Source organism: Candoia aspera, chromosome 2, assembly GCF_035149785.1.
Source record: "Candoia aspera isolate rCanAsp1 chromosome 2, rCanAsp1.hap2, whole genome shotgun sequence".
Lineage (NCBI taxonomy): Eukaryota > Metazoa > Chordata > Lepidosauria > Squamata > Boidae > Candoia > Candoia aspera.
Window position 1 is genome coordinate 217023530 of NC_086154.1, and position 21796 is coordinate 217045325.

A 21796-nucleotide genomic window follows, 5' to 3' on the forward strand; every position below is an offset into this window, starting at 1 on the left:
CCAAGCAGAGGAGTTTGTAAGTTGGCAACCTCCACCCCCGCCAGAGGCTCTGAGGCCAGAGAGAGAAGGAGAAGGGAGAGCCGCAGCCCTCCACCTCCAGCTTGCATTTCCCAAGGGGGAGGGAGGAAGAATCTTCTAATTATCTAGCTATTTTCCAGCAGCAGCCACCTGGGCCAGAAGCGTTATCAGACCTGGTGACAGCACCGATTCGTCCTTGGAGGAGTTTTCCTTTGAAGAATTTCCATCGTTGCCCAGTTCCCATGGGAGCTTGGAGGGGGAGATGGACTCTCATGAGACCTCTGGAAGGGAGGGGACTGAAATGGAATGTGAATCTGGAGGGGAGGGTGATGTCATGAGTACTGATGATGAGCAGGAAGGGGCCCCTATCCAGGGGGGAAAACGCATGCGTAGTACTGAGGAGTTAAGCAGCCATTCAAAGAGACACAGATCAGATCCGCCTTAACTTTTGGGGTTCATCTGTCTGGGTTTTTCCCACGCTTCTTCAGTTTGTTAGGATTTTCTGTCTAATGTAGCAGTAATAAAACACTAGAGACCTATTCCTTGTCTCAGCGTGGTTCCTGGCTGTTAGAACGCCTTGTCTCATTTTCTGTATTTTCTGAAGCTTTCTAGTCCTATTAGAGAGAGGACCCTGGATGAAGCAGATTATCTGGATCCCTTTCAGTCAGGTTTCAGACCTGGGTATGGGACTGAAACAGCATTGGTTGTACTTTTAAGTGATCTCTGGTGGGAGCAGGATGGGGGTAGTGCATCCATCTTTGTTCTATTTGATCTCTTGACAGCTTTTGATACCATTGACCATGGTATCCTTTTGGACCGGCTGTGGGGGTTGGGGGTGGGTGGCACTGTATTCTACTAGTTCTCTTCCTTCCTCTGTGGCCTGTTCCAGTTGCTGTTGATCAGGAGCGAGAGGTCCCACCCTCGACCCCTACTTTGTGGGATGCCACAGGGGTTGGTGTTGTTTCTCCTCCTATTCAATAACTACATGAGACTGCTGGGTGAGCTCATCTGTCGCCATGGGCTAAAGTATCATCAGTATGCTTATGATACCCAATTGTATATCTGTGTTCCTGGCAAATTAAGCAATGCTGTCCTGGTGTTTGGAGGCTGTGAGGGTCTGGATGGGAAACAACAGGCTTCAACTGAAACCTGGGATGACTGAGTGGCTTTGGGTTTTGGGGCCCTCCATTTCTAGGACTATGCCATCCTTGGTGCTGGATGGGGTTGCACTGCCCCAAACAGACCTCGTGTGCAATCTGGAGGTTCTCCTAGACTCACAACTCATGCTCAATGAGTAGGTGGCAGCTGTGGCTAGGAGGGCCTTTGCACAACTTTGTATTGTGTGCCAGTTGCACCCATTCCTAGACTGAGGGGCCCTACTCACGGTCCCTCATGCCCTGGTCACCTCCTGCATGGATTACTGTAATGTGCTTTACATTGGGCTGCCTTTAAAGAGCATCCAGAAGCTTCAGCTGTTGCAAAATGTGGTGGTGTGGGCTGTTATGTGCACACCTAGATCAGCGCACGTTACATCTCTGCTCTGCAAGCTACATTGGCTACCATTTTGCTTCCACATTAAATTCAAATGCTAGTATTGACTTATAAAGCCCTACACGGCATGTGGTCAGGGTATTTGAGGGAGAGCCTTTCCCCTATCACATCTACCTGTCCCATCAGGTCTGGCAGAAAGGGTATGTTGCAGGTCCTGCCCAAGAAGGAATATCATCTGATGGGATCCAGGAGGAGAACCTTTTCTGCTGCAGTACCCGCCTTTTGGAACATCATCCCCCTGGGATTATACTGCCCCTTACCTTGTTGGACTTCTGGAAGAGCCTGAAGACTGGCTTTGCTGTCTAGCTTAGGGATCCAGTGATGTTGGTGTCAAACCTACACAGTGGTTGTATTGTTAGGAAAATGAATGGTGTTCTCCCACAGGTTTTTTATACATTTTTATAGTTTTTATAGTTTTAATGTTTTAATGACCTTCTTATGTTTTTTTGGATTTTTTAGTTTTTTAACATTGTAAGCCACCCAGAGCCACGGAAGTGAGATGGGCAGCTATATAAATTTAATAAAAAACAAATGCTTGTCTTGCAGCTTTTAAATTTAATTGGACTGCCTACATAACAAATTTGAAGACCATCTGAAGTTTTATTCATTTTATTGTATTTAGAGGCTTCCTGACTTCCAGACAACTCCAGGGACCTTACAGTGTAGAAGTAGGAAACAATAAAAGGAAAAGGAGAAATAAAAGCATGCCAGAGAAAACAAACCCAACACACCAGAAAAACTAATAGAGGCATGTCAACCACCCTAACCCCATGCCTTAGAGCAGTGTTTTTCAAACTTGGCAAGATGCATGGACTTCAACTTAAAGTTGCCAAGTTTGAAAAACACTGCCTTAGAGCAAAGGCAGGTTTTCAAAGAGTTTCAGAACAATTGCAGGTAGGAGTCATATGAGTGTCTGAAGGAATGCTCTTCTAGGTAGTGCAATAGAGAAGGTGTGTGACCTAGGTCCTGATAGATGATATTGTTTAATTGAAGGGACCTGGAACACAGCCACTCTGCCCAATCTTACTGGGTGGGTAGAAACTGTTGGGCAGTCCCTCAAATAACCACGTTCAATCTTTCCTTTGAACCTTTCCTTTGAACTGAGAGGCAGCCTTGACATGTACTCTGAAATAAAAGCATGGAAGGACAAGAGGGTTTCTCAGGACCACAGACAAAGACAGAGGTAGAGTCTAAACTTCAGGTTCCAAATTAACAGAACCAGTTTTGCTTCTGGAAATGACAACTCCTGATTTATAGTGCCTTGTAAGATCGTTTGCTGTTAAAAAATCATTCGCTGCTGCTGGACTTCAGGTGGGGACATGGTGGCTTGAGCTGTTTTTTTCTGCTGTCTGTGGACTGATCTGTCAGAGTGGCTTTTTTTCTTGGGCTCAGGCAGTCTTCCTTGGAGCCTAGAAGTGTTCTCCGGATTAAGGAGAACCCCAGGAATCACCCCATGTGTTCTCCAGACAGCTGGTCACACCCAGAAGACCACAAAATGGCATTTTGTAGTTTACTGGTAAGCGATCAGCTGGGAGGCCGGGCTGTCATCTTCTTCCCAAGCCACTCTGAAGCCATAATGGACCTTAAAGCTACCCACCCCATTTCTACAGCCCTAAGTCTTTTTTGTTTGAATTTTACCAAAGAGAGGCTTTCTATAACAAAGAAATGTGGAATATCTTGGTGACTCTCATTACTTTTGAAAATTATTAACTTGGTCGTTTGGCTTTTCTATATGATTTGTTAAATTGAGATCTAAAGAATTTTGTTTTTTTATTGCTTTTTTATTAAAATGATTTTTGAGGAATATAAAACTTTCTCTTCTTCATTGAATCTGCAGATTGGAGTTCTGATCTATTTGCTTTCACTTTCCCATGGGAATGCTGTTCGTTATTACTTTTTATTTTCCTGATTGGCCACACTGGAGATAAAAAGGCTGGAGAGAGTGTTCAGTTACAGTGTTAATGATTTTACCTTTCTGAGACACTAGAGGGTGCCATAATCTATCTTACTGTTAAGAAATATGGAGGAAATTAATTTGATATTTAAAGATCTCTGTTATTCAAGTCTTGGAGCATTTCTCAGAATTTGTGGAGTCCAAATTGTCACAAGAATCGATAGAAACTGATAAGGCTGAAAACTACCTTAAGAGTAAAGTGGTTTCTCCAAAGAAAAAGATGAGAATTGGTGACTTACGTTTAAATAGTCAAAGGAAAATTGAGTTGTCAAAAGTTGAAAATAAGAAGACAGTGTTGCCACCACACCATGATCAAGAAAGAGAATTAAACTCTAGAGCCTGGAAGATTTTGGACAAATATTTGGGCTGTGAAGTCCTTCGTGCTCTCTGAGCCTTGTTATTTTCTTGCAGATGTTTCATTGCCAGACTAGGCAACATCTTCAGTGCGAACAGGGAGAGGGCCTTGCTCTCAGGTTATATACCATGGCTTGCCCTGCTTGTGTTGGTAGGGTGTTGTTCTCTCCTTGGGAGTTCTTTGATTGGGCTGTTGTTTGCTGCTTGGTTGATTGCCTGAGTTAATAGTTCCTTGATTAGGGTGTATTGTGCTGTTTGATGGTTCATCTGGTATTAATCCTAGTGTTGATTTTTGTATATCTGGGTGTTGATTGCTGGCAAGGGAGTGTACTGGTCTTTTGGCTTTTCTATTGTCTCTTTTGAGTGGTATGTAAATGTTGTTTACCTCTATGTGTCTGTTGATGGCTGCTTTGTCTGAGTGCCAGGCTTCCCGGAATTCTCTGGCATTTTTGGATTTGGCTTGGTTTAGGATGCTCACAGTTTCCCAGTTGAAACTATGGTTGAGACTGTCCATGTGTTGTAAGATTAAAGAGTTTTCATTGTGTCTTCTGACTGCTAGTTGGTGTTCGTGGATGCGCTCTGCTAGTCTTCTGCCTGTCTGTCCTACATAGTGGCTGTTACAGTCTTTGCACTGTATGTTGTAAATAACTGCTGTTTTTTCTTCTTGGGCTATTGGGTCTTTTGGGTTGCTTAATATGTTTTGAAGAGTTTTAGTTGGTTTATGTGGTACGGTGATGCCATGCGGTTGTAACAGTCTGTTGGTGGTTTCTGAGATGTTTCTGATGTATGGTAGTGTTATCCTTTTCATAGCTTTTATTGGTTGGGTTGTAGTGGGCTGGGTGGTGAGGCACTTTTTGATAAAGTTGAGCGGTTATCCATTTTGTTGGAAGATGCTGTACAGATTATCTTAATACTTGGGCTTTTTAAAGCAGGTTGTAGAATTTGAAATTGACAAAGAGAAAGCTCTGTACATAATACTGAGACATGTAAATGCCTTGGTTTACTTTGAAGTGGGATAATTGTCTAAATGTGTTTATCAGGATGGTTTCTTAAAGGTTTGGATAAATGGTTATGCTGTTTTGAAAATTCTTACATTTTTGGTAAATGCCTAGGTTATTGTTTAAATGTGGTTATCAGGATGGTTTTTTTTAAAGGGTTTAGATAAATGATTATGTTGTTTGGATAATTTCTATATTTTGGTTAATATTTAGTTGGCAGATAGGAGCAAATTATAGTGAAGAAGGGTCGTGTTTGTTACTATATTAGGTTCCCAATTATGTTTGAAGAGTTTTATATGTTTTTCTTTAGTTGGGAGGGTAATTTTGTTAGAAAGGAATGTAATAATGAGAATTTAAATGCTTTATATAAATAATGTTTACTATAATATGAATTGGAGTAAGAGATTGATATTGATTTATGTACGTCTTTGTTATAAAAAGTTGGAAGTCAGTTTGTAGTAGTTTGTTTTGTGTTTTTTCACATCTTTCTAGTTTCTTTTTCTTTGTAGGTTTCTTTGTTTCAATCTTTTTAGTTTTTATGTATATTTTGAAAATGCTTTAATAAAATTTTCTAAAAAAAAATCATTCGCTGCTGCTGTAACATATGTTTCTAATGCCAGCAGGTTCTGCTTAGCCAACCAGCAACATTACACTTGTACGTTGCTGACAGATTTGATGTCTGCTATTCTGCATGGTTGCAGATATCCTTCTCCCACAACACCCTGCATGGCCATGGGTGATTTCTTTTAGTGAACCATGATATTGGCTGCTGGAGTTTTTCTCGTCAGCTGTACTGCCATGGTAAACATTACTTTTTGCCCAGATAAAACAAATTTAAGAGACCTCATAGTAATGCTGCATATATTAGGAACGCAGGGAACTGCTTCAATAGTATGCTAGACTGTCCATCTAAACCTATATTGTCTGTTCCAATCATCTTTAAAATGTCCCCCTGCAATGTGTTGGACATCAAAATATAATCCTTCAATTTTTTTTTCTTCCTAACATTTTCCCCACATGTGCAGGGTCTGCTTCTTTTGGATCAACCAAATGTTGATCCATTGGTTGCGGCAGGAATTGACTGACCATCTTATTGCCCAAGCCTGACATTGTGGGCTGTGAGAGGGTACCTGGCCCAAAGTCACCCAGCCAGCTTTCATGCCTAAGGCAGGACTAGAACTGACAGTCTCTTGGCTTCTTGTCTGGAGCCTTAAGCACTAGACCAAACTGGCTCATAATCCTTCAGTTAGTTACTTTAAAAAAAAAGTGAATTAGCTAAAGTAGGTAAAAGTCTAGCATAGCTTGGAGATGCCTGATATATTCTGATTGAAAATAGGTCTGTGCATGCTTCAAACATGCAGCATCATAGATCTATAGAACATCAAATGTAAATGTCCTGTTCTCTAAATACACAGTTTATATCTAGCTTTCAGCCTGAACACTTGTTTTAGTGAGAAAGGGATATTCAGAAAGCAAAGATTAAGTACTTACTGGCTTAGCTGCTGCTCCAGAAGAAATGCAAGTTTCTTTGAGATGTCAGTTTTCCCATCAGTTTATGGTAAGACACTATGGTGCCTTTGCTTCAGGAGGAGATAGGAAATCCTGTGATTTGGGAGATGGGACAAAGCATGAGTTCCTGCCAATGGAGAACCCTCCACCTCCTAGCACAGAAGAAACAAAGCGAGCCTGCATTCATCCCAGAGCAGCAGTTGATACAGTTAAGTCCTGCACTTAATTGACTGACTGAAAGTCCCACAGCTCATGGAGATGTGCAATAACAGTGCTGATTCAAAGTGGTGCCACCCCTGCTTACAGAGAGGCCTTTATTAGTATCCTGATCTCACAGTGCTTGTGTTAATGCAGTGCAGGGTCTAGAGCAGCTCTTCTGTATATTTTAGCACGAGTTGGAAAGGAAAACTCAAAGGATAGATTATGGACTGGAAGTTATTTTGTTTTAAATGACCTAGGGCTCCTGTTAGAGATCATTCACTCTTCCTGGCTTCCTAGACGGTGCTACAGAGATGTGTTCTTTAATTTTGAAAAGTTTGAGGAATAATTTATTGCACAGCACAATTTAATATATTATAGAAACTGAGCTCAATTAATAGTAATTGAATCACCACCCTGATATTTTTAGCTGTCTCTTCAATAATGTCTCTGAAATCTTTTCTGCTCTGTTACTTTTTATAGAGAGATTTGAAATTATGCCAAAAGAATGGCAGTTGTTTAAATGAGGAAAATAAAAATAGACTTATAAAAGCAGGCTGTAATATGGAACTGAAATATGGAGGTGGATTTCATCTATAATTCAACCTCCATGATTGATATGAGGATGGACTACATGTAAAAACTTAAGGCACAAGTGTTTGTGAGGACACTTTTCTTTGTATTCAAAATTACTAAACCGGGGACTTCTTTTTTTCTTTTTTGTAGTTTTTATCTTTGTTTCAAACTTAATAAAATTCTTATTAAAAAAAGATTACTAAACTGGATTAAGAATATTGGGCTTCTTTTTTAATTCATATGTTGAACCAATACAAGCAAGTCTCCCTATTCCTAGCCTACAATGTTATTTGAGCATAACAGTGATAAAACAAACATATAAATCAAGTATTCCCCCCAATTATAGAAGTTGTAGACAGCACAAAGTTGTAGTTGGGCCATATGTAGGGAAAAGTAAGTTTAGAGCTCTAATATTTGTTTGTTTTATACTTTTCTATTAAAATATTAAACACGCAAGATTATAGAGAAATCAGTACAAATTAATATTTCTGCTTTATTGAAACAGTTGCCACTGAAGTTTTATCCTTTATTATTTGAATAAGTGACAGATGGAATCACAATCATTAAGTGAAATAGTGATATTGAGACACAAGCTTTTGTATCTAAAACTAGGTAATCTTGATCCAGATGTTCTCATTGTTAACCCTAACCCTGACAAATTTCAAATGATGCGTTCTGTTAATTTGTATAAAATTTCATAACATTATTTGCATTTAATTAAAAAGAAATTTTAATTAAAACTTCTGGAGTAGTTGTTTTTTATCTTTTTGTTGTGGATGATCCCTAATGTGACCCCAGTAGTTGCTTATGGCACAATATATTTAGGGGAAACATCCTACAATCAAAAAGCTATATCCCCTCCCCACATCTTTTACAGTAATGCAAAGATTCCTGAGAATCTTTTGGATTACATGTATATGGTAAACATGCTTAAAGTATGTAATGCATTCTTATGCCGTCTGTCAGATCAGATTACAGGGTAGTATATGTGGAGATAGATAAAGTAACTATAAAAAACCAAGGCTGTGGTCTGACTCAGTCCACACCCTTCTTCATGCCAGTTAGTTCAGGTCCATGCAGATGTCTCCAATGGCTCGGCAGCTTGACCTTGGATGCCAGAGATAGTCCAAACAAGATGCTTTCACACTCCTGGTGTGTTCCCCTTCCCAATTCTACTGACCTGCAAGTCCCAACATGTGTTAACTCCATTCATGCATGCGAATCCAATCAGATATTCTGGGAATGTTTGGGGAGCATGACATACCACTCACCTAGAAAAAATAACAACTATATACACAATTAGGAAAGAAAAAGAAGAAGTGGTAGGATAAATGGAAGAATTAAGTAATTAAGTAGTAGGTTTGTTAGGGTATTTAGTATAGAATTTTCTTAGTAAAGTAGGTGCATTAACATGATGACTAGAAACCCATTCATTATCAGGAAAATGTTTCCAGCAAACTTAAGTATAGTAAAGAGCCACAATGCTTAGGAGCATCCAAAATTTCTTGAACTTCAAAGTGTTGCTCACCGTCAATCATAATAGGAGGTGGCACGGACAAAGTTGGGTACCATCGTGGCGAGTCACGAAGTGGTTTCAAAAGGCTGCAATGAAAGACAGGGTAAATTCTTTTTAAATTGTGTGGAAGTTGCAGTTGTTCAGTGACAGGGTTAATGATTTTGGTAATAGGAAAAGGTACTATAAATTTGGGTCCTAACTTTTTTGAGGGTTGAGGAGAATGGAGGAATTTGGTGGAAAGGTAAACTTTGTCCCCAATTTTCATGGGCCATTCAGGAGAGAGTTTATGATCCACAAATTCTTTATAGGTCTTTTGAGCTTTGGTCAGAGCTTGCTGAATGATTGGCCAGGTTGAAGCTATCTTTTTGCATCAGTCTGCTGCAGAGCAATTTTCAGGTGGAGAGAGTGGTAGTTCGGGGATAGGGACGAAATCCTGGCCATTAACTATTTGGAAGGGGGTGAGTCCAGTACTTTGATGTACTGCATTATTATAAGAGACCTCGGTGAAGGGAAGGAGGTCAACCCAATCGTCCTGCTGATAATTAATGTAGCAGCTGAGGAATTGCTGGAGAGTAGAGTTAGCCCATTCAGTTGATCTGTCTGTTTGTGGATGGTTCGACAAACTTAATGCTTGTTTGGTGCCAAATAGTTTTAAGAAAGATTTCCAGAACTTTGAAGTGAATTGAATTCCACAGTCTGACATCACACGTTCAGGACATCCATGTAATCGGGACACGTGTTGCAGAAATAGCTTTGCGAGTTGGGGAGCTTTAGGGATATTAGTACATGGTACAAAGTGAGCTTGTTGGGAGAACAAATCTATAACTACCCAGATGGCTATCTTGTTTTTGCTTTCAGGTAAGTCCACAATAAAGTCCATGGCAATCTGTTTCCATGGTCTAGATGGGTTAGCTACAGGTTGGAGAAACCCTTGAGGGTTTCAACCTTTCTTTGTAGATCTAGCACAAATAGGGCAGCTAGCAACATAGTCTTTGACATCCTTTCGTAAAGTGGGCCACCAGAATTGGCAGTGTATTAAGTGCAAGGTTTTGACAAAGCCAAAATGACCAGCCATTTTATCATCATGGGAGTGTTGTAAAATTTTAGCACGTAACAGCTCAGGGATATACAGTTTCTCAGCAAAGTACCAGAAGCCATTTTGTTTGGTTAAGGTAGATTTATTATTTTGTAATCAAGTATCAGATTGGATAGCCACTTGCAACTCTTGTTGCAACTCATTATGCATTTCCACTTTCTCTGCCACAGTTTGACAGAGAGTTACAGTGGTTAGGCCCAGCTGTGTGGAAGAAAAAACAGTATCAATAATTTCTCTTTGTTGGCTATTGTGCTGAGGAAGGCGAGAGAGAGCATCCGCTAAATTTTTTTATTGCCTGGAAAATAAGTTAGAAATTGAACCAACTAAAAAACTGAGCCCACCAGAGCTGCTTGGCATTTAATTTTCTAGGTATCCATAAGGCTTCTAAGTTTTTATGATCAGTCCAAACTTCAAATGGGTGTTGAGCTCCTTCTAAAAGGTGCTGCCAGGCTACAAGGGCTGATTTTACAGTGAAGCTTATTTCTCCCACACATGCCATCTGCGCTCAGTGTCAGTGAATTTATGAGACAAGTAGGCACAGGGGTGCAAAGTGCCGTGAGGGTCTTTTTGTAGGAGCATTGCCCCCACTGCCATATCTGATGCATCTACCTGGATTATGAACGGTTGCTCAGGGTCAGCATGCTTCAATATGGGTTCCGCTGTAAAAAGTGCCTTAAGATGTTCGAAGGTGGTTTGACATTCAGTGGTCCAATTTAACTGCACTCCAGGGCTTGTGACTTTACACGTTTCCCCTTTCCCCTTTCGTTTTTAATAAATCAGTCAAAGGCAATGTTATTTGCACAAAATTGCAGATAAATTGGTGATAAAAATTGGCGAACCCAAGAAAACTTTGTAATAGGTGGCGTGTGTGTGGGGGTTCATATTAGCATATTAGGCAGTGCCATCAAAGAGAACAAGGTTGGTGGTGAAAACAGAACTCAGTCAAACTGTGCAGGCCAAGTATTCCTTGGACTTTTGAGATTCCTATGGAAGTGATCTGAGCCAGCAGTTATTATAGATAAAAGGCTGTATAGCTTGAAACTCCTATGCACCAATTTCTCCAACATTTGGAAATTTTCATCCCCCACCCCAATGATATAACTTATCTGCAAATTTTATCCTATGCTGATAAAATCTACAAATGTTATAGCCACCATTAAGAAATCATGATTTTTCAATGATAGATAATAATGGGTACAGCTCCATTTTTCTTGATTTACAGTCTGGAATTGGAAACAAGTTACAATGGTTACATCCCAGACTGTCGCAAGATGGAGTAGAAGTCCAAATCAGGAAGCATGGGGAGTCCAGACACAGTTCTACTTAAAAATGAATGCAATACAATGAAATACTAACATCAGATAACATAATGAATCAGCAAATGAAGGATTTTATTCTTTTGGCTGTTCTTGGGTCTTTTCTTAAAGGAAAAACAACAAAATGCACACAAATACGTACTGAAAATGAAATTAGAGGAATTCTGCATGAGAATATAATACTAATAAAATAAAATATTATTATGTAAAAAAGAGATGCAAATTTTTGAAGAGAATAAGCCACTGCTTATTAATGGATTTAACTTTTTTTGGTAGATATCCACGAATACCAACACAGCAGCTGAGTTAAATTCCAAACAAAAGCAATTCAGAATTAAGCCATTTCTTTGGCACAGCCTTCTTGTTTGGGTTTGTGTACATAATAGCAGCTCCGAAATAGATGAAGTCCTCATGCATGTCCTATTCTATAAGGAACAGCTTCATCAGGAAAACTGGTAAGGGCAAATTTATAACTTGATATAATCTTGATGAAAACAGTTTTTGTACTGAAATGTTAAATAACATTTATGCATAAATGTTAATCACCCTGAAGTTGCCTGTCAAAGAGATTCACAATTTTTGTGCCAGAAAGAGAAGCAATTTATGTACTTTGTATTGCTTCACTTTATCTAGAAAATGTTTCTGTCTTTTTGGCTAGAACATTTTACCAGTTTACTTTTATTAAATTATGTCTGTTATTGATAGCAATTTCATTTCATGATTTCCAAGTACAGTAATTGTCACATTACTAAAGCTGCAGTGGAATATGCCAATCATTCTTCTGGGACCGATACTTGCCTTTAATTTTGGGTGCTCTTTATGCAAAGTGTAATAAAACTAATTTTGCATGCTTACAATTAATTTTATGTTGGAATTGTATTCTTGATTGCTTCTGTTAATTGAAGCCTCAACAAGCTCTAATTGCGAACTGCACTTATTGGAACTTTGCCTTATGCTTAATGTTAAGCTATTTTGTTAAGAAGAACCTATTCAGATATACAAAATTATATGGATTTATAGAAAAGCTAATGATATCCTTGTTCTATGATTTTGGTCTGAGATCTTTTTGGTGGGTTTAAAAGTTGGCATAATGGAGGAATAGAGCAATTATCTTTGAGGATTACTTTGTATTTCTTATATTTAACAGTATGGAGGAATGCCCACTCAGGTTATGAGACAGCTGAATATCAGCTGGTTGTGCATGGCTTCCATTTAAAACACCTTCCATGGTAACTTTAATTTATGTAGAGCCATGAGTTTCATTTCCACTGAATGGCTGAGGGAGCATGAAAAAAATGTGGCATGATTCAAGCTGCAATTAGACATTTTAGATGACAAACAGCAGTGCGAAGCAAGGGAGTGTGATGCTAGGGGGAGGTCACCCTGTTTTGCTCAGCAGCTTTAAGAAGATGCTTAGCTTAATCTTTTAACAAGGCAAAGCATCCCTTGAAATCTGCATATCTCTAATGAGGCTTCTACATGATGTTGAGGATCTGGAAACTCTGGACAGAAGTTCGGGGGCTTAGTCACAGTGTCAATACCTTGATAGGGGAGTTACTAGAGTAATCTCACTGAGTGTCAGGGTCAGTCTCGCTTCGCAATAAGGCACGGACTCACTTAATAGGTATTAAGGATTTCCGGTTTATTGGAATGGTGGCTGACAGAACGAAAAACGGGAACGGGGGTGCGGTGGTGAGGCGCCCTGTTTATACCCTCTTGCGGGGTCCCGTGCTCCTCCACCCTTCATTGTCCCCAATCCCTCTTGATGGGCTCCTTGATGGCTGTGTGGGCGTTTTCCCGGTGTCTTTCCTTGTCCTCTTGGTTCCGGTGTGTCCTCCAGGGCACCAGGTGCGGCTTATCGCTGCTTATCTGAAGCCCTTCTTTTCAGCTGTATATGAGTCCATGGGTGTGGGTGCTTTGGGTGCTTGGATTAAGCACTGTTTTAATTATCTCCTTCCTCTTTTCCTTAATGATCATGATCCACGTTGTGAGGCTCTTTGTGCCTTGCAACGGGGTCATGACACTGAGCAGTGGAAGGCAGTACTGTAACTATTTGCCCAGGCATCAAGAGATACTTTGCTGATTCTGGTCTGGCTCTTTATTGAGTGACTTGTCCATATAAAGAACACCCATCTCTGCTTAATTGCCTGATAGACCATATGTTGCCTCCAGGCTAGTAGCCGTGACAGTATTTATAATGGCAATATCCAAGGATCCACAACATCAACATAACTTAGTGAAACAAATTCAAGATAACAAGTTATTTCTAGTGTTTCTGTGTAAGCAAATCTTTGTAAATTCTAAAATATGGAGATCTGCTTGTTTGTTTGTTTTTGCCTTTTTCCTCTGCGAAGTATTATGCACAGTACTAGAATTATATTTCTAGATACATTAAACCCATTGAACTTTTTATAAGACCAAATGGAAGTGTTATGGCTAATTTGGATCACTATTATTCTTATTATCCCTATAACAGTGAGTATTTGCATTTATTTCTAATTTGTTGCCTTAATATTGGTAAGCAAAAGAAAGGAAAAAAGAAAAGAAAATGCTCCATGTTCTGAGAAATGTAGTCTTTGTTAATGAACCTGAAAATGCTAATGGTTAGGTGGTGCATTGAAGTTAAGGAATTTACCCATAACTGGATGTTTTCAAGATGGAGACCTAAAGTAATGCTGGGAAATATTATCCATAGGTATCTGTTTATCTGAGATAGTGAATTATAGGATGCAGCAGGACATACTACATTTTTTCATAAATGCAATAGAATAGAATGCTTAAAAATATAACCACTCTCTGCCTGTCCTTTTTCTTTTCTTTTTTCACATTTTTCAGAAAATACTAAGTCTTTAGGGAGGGTACTTACACTTGAGTAATGACCTTGTTTTTATTGCTATTATTACTGTATAGTTAAACTTAACTTTGCTTTTCTGTGCTGGTCTTTGACCATAATAAAGATTTGATTTGATAACTTTGTTTCTCAGTTACTCCAGGATGAAAACTTGCTTTAATATGAAATACAGTAAGTTAAACCACAGGGTTGGCTTTAATTTAACTTTTCAAAAATGTTAGCCTTTGTTACTTAAAAATTACAGTGAATTGCTGTGGAATATAAAAAGTGTGTTAAATAGGACTAATGGTGGATTTGCTTGATGTATTTTTTTTTCTCTTTGAACAACCTGAGTTAATTCTCAGTAATAACCAAGTTGTGAGATGCTTCCTTCCCCAAACACTACCTTGGTATTGGCATGAAGTGGAGTTCCCATTCCTAATAAGTCAACAGTTCTACAGTTTCATGGGTTGCATAGACTTAATACACGAGGAAACATTCTGTTGCTTTAAGACATGTTCCCTTCAGAGTTGTATTGGTGCATTCTTTAATCATTATTTACCTACCCATTGCACAACTTAGGAGTGTTTTCTTAGTGTTCTGCTGCTCAGCATTAATATTTCCAGTTTTGCTGGTGACATGTATCAAATTTGGCTTTTGATCCCCTATGGAGAGTTTGGCTTTTTCGTCACTTTTCTGCTGCAATTGCAGAAGTTCTTAATGATGGCTTTTATTGCTTACATGTCCCCTTTAGTTTGTGCACATCTAATTATAATCATGTCTCTGCAGTAAAGCATTTGCAAAATGAAATCAGTAAGACTTAGCACTGCTTCCAGTATTCATAGGCTGACTTGATCATTGCCTTTAGAGAGCAACTGAATGGAACAAATTGTTGAATCTTCTTTCTTTTCAGACATGTTTGAGCAACTAGCTTATTGTTCAAAACATAATGTGAATAACATAAGTTATAGTCAATTCCAGTGTGCAAATACTGTACAGAAGTAGTTATTGGAAGGATGGGCCCAAACACATGCAGACTTGGCAGATTAGGACCCGTATGATGTCAGATTTTTTTTTTAAAATACAAAGTTATTCTGGACATCGAGTATACTCCCACAGTTTAGTTAGCCATTCTTCTGAAGAGGGAATCAAAGGTCTTTTTCAGTAAAAGCTATATGAAATCTTTGCACCTGTTAACATATACAAATATCTGTGGAAGGAAAATAAGTGGTGTGAATTTACATATGATCATCCAGAGAACTACAGTTACAGATAAGTAAGCAAATGTTTTATTATTTGGAGGAGGATAGGTGCTTATAAAATGAAAGATGGGGTCCTTCTGGGCCTGCAGCTAGAGCCTGTAGTGTTAGATAAAAGTTGAACAGCTGCTCAATATAGTCCTGTGAGGGGATTTGGAGGAAAAGATAGTGTATATAAGTTGCCATCATTTTCATGGAGTGACCCTGTAGAAACTGGGAATTGCTCAGTCAGACCATAGCAGAGTCTTATGACAGTTCAGTCCATTTAAAACATCTTTGAAGATGTAGCCCCAGACTCTTGCATGGCCCCTGGAAGCATGTGAATGGGAGCTACTCTCCCCAGAAATCCACCAGTTTTTTAAAGGAAATCAAGGGTCTTTCAAACAGCATTCTAAGGTTGGAATAATGTATACCGAATGATATCCTGACTGAGATGGAAGGCAGATTTGATTGTTCCATATTGATGGATCTCTGTGCTGCAAGGCCTAACAGAAAGAAACATGAAATATTCCCCAGTAAGAAAGAATTACCACAAAGTAAAATAAATACCCTGAAGAACCTCAACAAAGCATGTTACCTCTGTGGTAACTGAAGAAGAAAACAGAAATTAGTAGGAGCTAGGAGCATGCAGGGAGTAGAGCTCCTGCCAAGCATTTCTAAGCTCCATGCAAGTGCAGCACCAGTTTGTATAAAGCACAGTGACTGTGAGGAAGAATAATGCATCCACTTGATTTTTTCATTTCTAAATATGTTTTCTCCACTGCATCTCTTACACTCCTTGCCTGTGCTGCTTCAGGCAAAGGCATTATTTACATTTCTGTTTCTTTCCTCAACCTCATTAAATTCATAGGCTGGATTTATACGGGTATTATATACTGCTATTATATCAGTTGCTTCACACTTAGAATGGACATACACTTCAAACATACTCTTCTGATGCTTTGTTGTTGTTTATTCGTTCAGTAGCTTCTGACTCTTCATGACTTCATGGACCAGCCCACACCAGAGCTTCCTGTTGGTCGTCAACACCCCCAGCTCCCCCAGGGACGAGTCCGTCACCTCTAGAATATCATCCATTCACCTTGCCCTTGGTCGGCCCCACTTCCTTTTGCCTTCCACTCTCCCTAGCATCAGCATCTTCTCCAGGGTGTCCTGTCTTCTCATCATGTGACCAAAGTATTTCAGTTTTGCCTTTAATATCATTCCCTCAAGTGAGCAGTCTGGCTTTATTTCCTGGAGTATGGACTGGTTTGATCTTCTTGCAGTCCAAGGCACTCAGGTTTTTCCTCCAACACCACAGTTCCAAAGCATCTATCTTCCTTCTCTCAGCCTTCCTTATGGTCCAGCTCTCACTGCCATAAGTTACTACTGGGAATACCGTTGCTTTAACTATGCGGACCTTTGTTGTCAGTGTGATGTCTCTGCTCTTAACTATTTTATCGAGATTTGTCATTGCTCTTCTCCCAAGGATTAAAAGTCTTCTGATTGCCTGACTGCAGTCAGCATCTGCGGTAATCTTTGCACCTACTGTAGAAATACAAAGTCTTTCACTGCTTCTATGTTTTCTCCCTCTATTTGCCAGTTATCAATCAAGCTGGTTGCCATAATCTTGGTTTTTTTGAGGTTTAGCTGCAAGCCAGCTTTTGCACTTTCTTCTTTCACCTTCATCATAAGACTTCTCAGTTCCTCTTCGCTTTCAGCCATCAAAGTGGTATCATCTGCATATCTGAGATCGTTAATGTTTCCTCCAGCGATTTTAACTCCAGCCTTGGATTCCTCAAGCCCAGCACGTTGCATGATACATTCTGCGTACAAGTTGAATAGGTAGGGTGAGAGTATATAGCCCTGCCGTACTCCTTTCCCAATCTTAAACCAGTCCGTTGTTCCGTGGTCTGTTCTTACTGTTGCTACTTGGTCGTTATACAGATTCCTCAGGAGGCAGACAAGATGACTTGGTATCCCCATACCGCTAAGAACTTGCCACAATTTGTGATGGTCCACACAGTCAAAGGCTTTAGAATAGTCAATAAAACAGAAATAGATGCTTTTCTGAAACTCCCTGGCTTTTTCCATTATCCAGCAGATATTGGCAATTTGGTCCCTAATTCCTCTGCCTTTTCTAAACCCAGCTTGTACATCTGGCCATTCTTGCTCCATGAATTGCTGAAGTCTACCTTGCAGGATCTGGAGCATTACCTTACTGACATGTGAAATGAGTGCCACTGTTCGATAGTTTGAATATTCTTTAGTGTTTCCCTTTTTTGGTATGGGGATATAAGTTGATTTTTTCCAATCTGATGGCCATTCTTGTGTTTTCCAAATTTGCTGGCATATAGCATGCATTACCTTGACAGCATCATCTCGCAAGATTTTGAACAGTTCAGCTGGGATACCATCGTCTCCTGCTCCCTTGTTGTTAGCGATGCTTCTCAAGGCCCATTCAACCTCACTCTTCAGGATGTCTGGCTCTAGCTCACTGACCACACCGTCAAAGCTATCCCCGATATTGTTATCCTTCCTATACAGGTCTTCTGTATATTATTGCCACCTTTTCTTGATCTCTTCTTCTTCTGTTAGGTCCTTGCCATCTTTGTTTTTGATCATACCCATTTTGGCCTGGAATTTACCTCCGATGTTTCTAATTTTCTGGAAGAGGTCTCTTGTCCTTCCTATTCTATTGTCTTCTTCCACTTCCGCGCATTGCTTGTTTAAAAATAATTCCTTATCCCTTCTGGCTAACCTCTGGAATTTTGCATGTAATTGGGCATATCTCCCCCTATCACTGTTGCCTTTTGCTTTCCTTCTTTCTTGGGCTACTTCTAGTGTCTCAGCAGACAGCCATTTTGCCTTCTTGGTTTTCTCTTTCTTTGGAATGTATTTTGTTGCCGCCTCCTGAACAATGTTCTGTCCATAGTTCTTCCGGGACCCTATCTACTAAGTCCAGTCCCTTAAATCTATTCTTCACCTCCACTGCATATTCCTTAGGAATATTAGTGAGCTCATATCTAGCTGATCTGTGGGTCTTCCCTAATCTCTTTAGTCTGATCCTAAATTGTGCAAGAAGAAGTTCGTGATCTGAACTACAGTCAGCTCCAGGTCTTGTTTTTACCGACTGTATAGATGTCCACCACCTTTGGCTGCAAAGGATGTAGTCAATCTGATTTCGGTGTTGTCCATCTGGTGAAGTCCATGTATAAAGCCGTCTCTTAGGTTGTTGGAAGAGAGTGTTTGTTATGCAGAGTGAATTGTCTTGGCAAAATTCTATCAGCCTATGTCCTGCTTCATTTTGTTCTCCCAGGCCATACTTACCTGTAATTCCAGGTGTCATCTGACTTGCCCACCTTAGCATTCCAGTCTCCTGTGATGAGAACAACGTCTCTTTAGGCGTATTGTCCAGTAGGTGCTGCAGATCCTCATAGAACCGCTCTACTTCACCATCTTCAGCATCTGTGGTTGGGGCATATATTTGGATCACTGTGATGTTAGATGGCTTGCCCTGAATTCGAATTGAGATCACTCTATTGTTTTTTGGATTGTATCCAAGCACTGCTTTAGCCACTTTACTATTAATTATGAAAGCTACTCCATTTCTTCTGTGGTCCTCTTGTCCACAGTAGTAGATCTTGTGGTCATTTGATGTGAAGTGGCCCATTCCAGTCCATTTCAGTTCACTGATGCCCAGAATGTCTATCTTTAATCTTGACATCTCACCAATAACCACATCCAATTTGCCCTGGCTCATAGATCTTACATTCCAGGTTCCAATGGTGTGTTGATCCTTAGAACATCAGATTTTCCATTCACCACCAGCACTGTCGGCCGCTAGCCGTCCTTTCGGCTTTGAGCTAGCTGCGTCATCCCATCTGGGGCTAGTTGAGCTCATCCTCTGTTCCTCCCCAGTAGCATTTTGACCATCTTCTGACCTGGGAGTCTCATCTTCCGATGGTATACCGACATATCTCTGGTTGTACTGATCCATGTAGTTTTCATGGCAAGAATACTGGGGTGGGTTGCCGTTACCTTCTCCAGGGATCACATTTAGTCTGACCTCTCTGTCATGATCTTCCCGCCTTGGGTGGCCCTTCATGGTTTAGCTCATGGCATCACTGAGGTGCTCAAGCTCCAACACCATGAAAAGGTAACGATCCTTTGCTGAAGCTTCTGATGCTATTTCCCCTTAAAAATCTGTGTTTTTCCTTACTGCTTTCATTACAGTTCTTTTGATCAGTCACAGCTAGGGAGTACCTTGAGTTTCAGAACTGCAATACTGACAGGATCCTGCTTGGGGATAGTACACATTATTTATATAAGCAGAAAATATTGAATCTTTTTTTAAACTTATAAATTTATGGTAAAAAAAAAACAAAGGAAATCACAGTGAGAGTAAAAAAATGGATTAGGAGGAAGACCAACTGAGATGAAGTAACAGGTAAAATAGCTTAAAATTCAATAAGATACAGTGAAGTGTTTCAATATATGTGTATAAACAATGGCATTTCAACAGAGCAAAAGTTAGCAGCTTTCTTAGAAATTTCAGTGGAGGTGTCTACTAATAAGAAGTGTACAATATCAGACTTAGGCCAGCTCATACTCTAGTCAAGAAGAGCGTGTATCAGAATTGAACACCGGAGCTGATATAGTGGACAGTACAACAGAATGTGTGCTATTGATTCAACAGCTACTTCCAAGCATGGTGATCTAAATAGGGGATATTATTATTAGCAAGTTTCAAGAATAGGGCATTAAATCTTGCTAATGTGAATGCCTTTCCATGTAAATGGGAAAGTACATCCAAAATAGTTGGAAATAGCAGAAGGGTTGAGGTAGAAATTCCCTAAAGAATTATTTTGGAAATTGGATCTGTCAGTTTGTAAATCAAGAACTAAAAAGTGTTACTTTCCTTCAGAAATAGTCCATTGCTATTAGTACTTGGGCTGATAGGCTATAACAAGAAAGATAATTTGCTACGGCTTCCCTCCAGAAAGAACTGAATTTGTCCTATAAGACCAAGTTGGACCAAAGAATTGGTTTCCGTGCAAACTTGCATGCAAGCAGCTATAGAAGGGAAAGCACTAAAGATGAATCTGGAAGTTCATGACTTTTGACAATACCAGCATATATAAGAAATGCAGAGCAATATGAGATTCCAAAGATGAGAAATGCAGAATAAAGAGAAGTGTGTGAAACAGATTAAACTGGTTTTAATTCTCTTCTAGAATCAAAATAAACCCTTTTGGTTTTGATTACTTATGTTTTTCAGGCCTTTGGCCCAAACTTTGCTTTTTAGCCACTGCCTTTCAATCTTGTTAATGAACCTCCTGGAACCATTTTTCATTTCTTCACACAGGCAGAGTTTGTTCTGTTATTTTGAAACATTTCTTTCCTTTTGAAGTCTATATGAGTTAACGACTTCTGGTCACTTTTTCTGAATGTTATTTTCTATTTTGGAACCCAAGCCATATAACTAACTCTGAATGAAAATAAAATGTTGCCATAGCATCATTAACTTACCATAGATCATTGACACTGATGAATCATTTTTATTCCTATAGCACAGAGAAAGCTTTGGAATATAGATGGACAAAGGAAATGAAAGCCCTTTAGAAAGAGGGCATTTTAGAGTTGTAACTAAACAACATAATAATAAAGGCTGACATCATCTGCATTTTCTCTGAATATATTCATCATACACATGCCACACAATCCTTAATATTAATGGGAACACACAAACATCACAAAACACTAATGGGCAAATTTAAGAAAAAGCATTGTTTGATGAGAAAGATATCAAAACAGTCTGTTATGGCTGTTTCATAGGGGATTTCATAAGAATACACAAATTATCTATGGATTGCTTAAAATTCTTTTCATGGATACTAATTATTTTATTCATTGTTATACCTGTTAATGTTATTTTTTATAATCTATGTGAACATTTTGTCCATGTGGTTCCCAGAAGTCAAGCCCAACTCAGTGGCATCTAACTAATGATGCTTCTTTCTGTTGACTTCATTTGATGAGATTCTTGTGTATCAGTGCATTGTATCTCAAGTACATGTATTTTATTTGAAATTAAGACTGCCTGCTAGAAGCAGCCACATACGAAACCCATAGCACCTATAGAAACCCACAGGCCCTACAACTTAAATGATCCAAATTGGCCTACAGTGCACAATATTTATTAAAATATTGGTTGAAGTCCTGGGCTGATGGATCTGCTTCGGTCTGCTAAGTTAGGAGAACAATTCCCTTCTACAATTACTTGCAAAAATATATACCAGCCTCCCCAATTAAAGAAATCTTAAGTAGTTGTTTAAATCTGAGGCAATCACTTTATTAAATTTGCATACAGATAAAAACAGTATGAAGCTAAAGCATACTTAATGTTTATAAAGATCACTTTAGAACATGAAAGTGCCTGTAATTTTTAAAATTCTGCATCATTTAAGCAGTGTAAATTCAAAAATTATTACAGTAATATAACATAAACTTGTGAAAAGCATAAATATAAAACAGCATCTTAAGGAAAATAAAAATTGATTTGACTGGCTAGCTAATTGGCTGAATATTGAAGTTAGCCTTTTAAATATGATATAGCTAGAGGAAATAATGATATTCATA

The 21796-nt window shown here is 39.2% G+C and overlaps 1 protein-coding gene across 1 annotated transcript in view; it reads left to right on the forward strand.

The window, feature by feature from the left end:
- Nucleotides 1–21796, forward strand: part of TMEM232 (transmembrane protein 232) — a 161294-nt gene that overhangs the window by 41933 nt on the left and 97565 nt on the right. The window contains exon 8 of the mRNA XM_063295359.1: nucleotides 11363–11541. Coding sequence (XP_063151429.1) covers nucleotides 11363–11541 — 179 coding nt within the window. The remainder of the gene's footprint in view (nucleotides 1–11362; nucleotides 11542–21796) is intronic.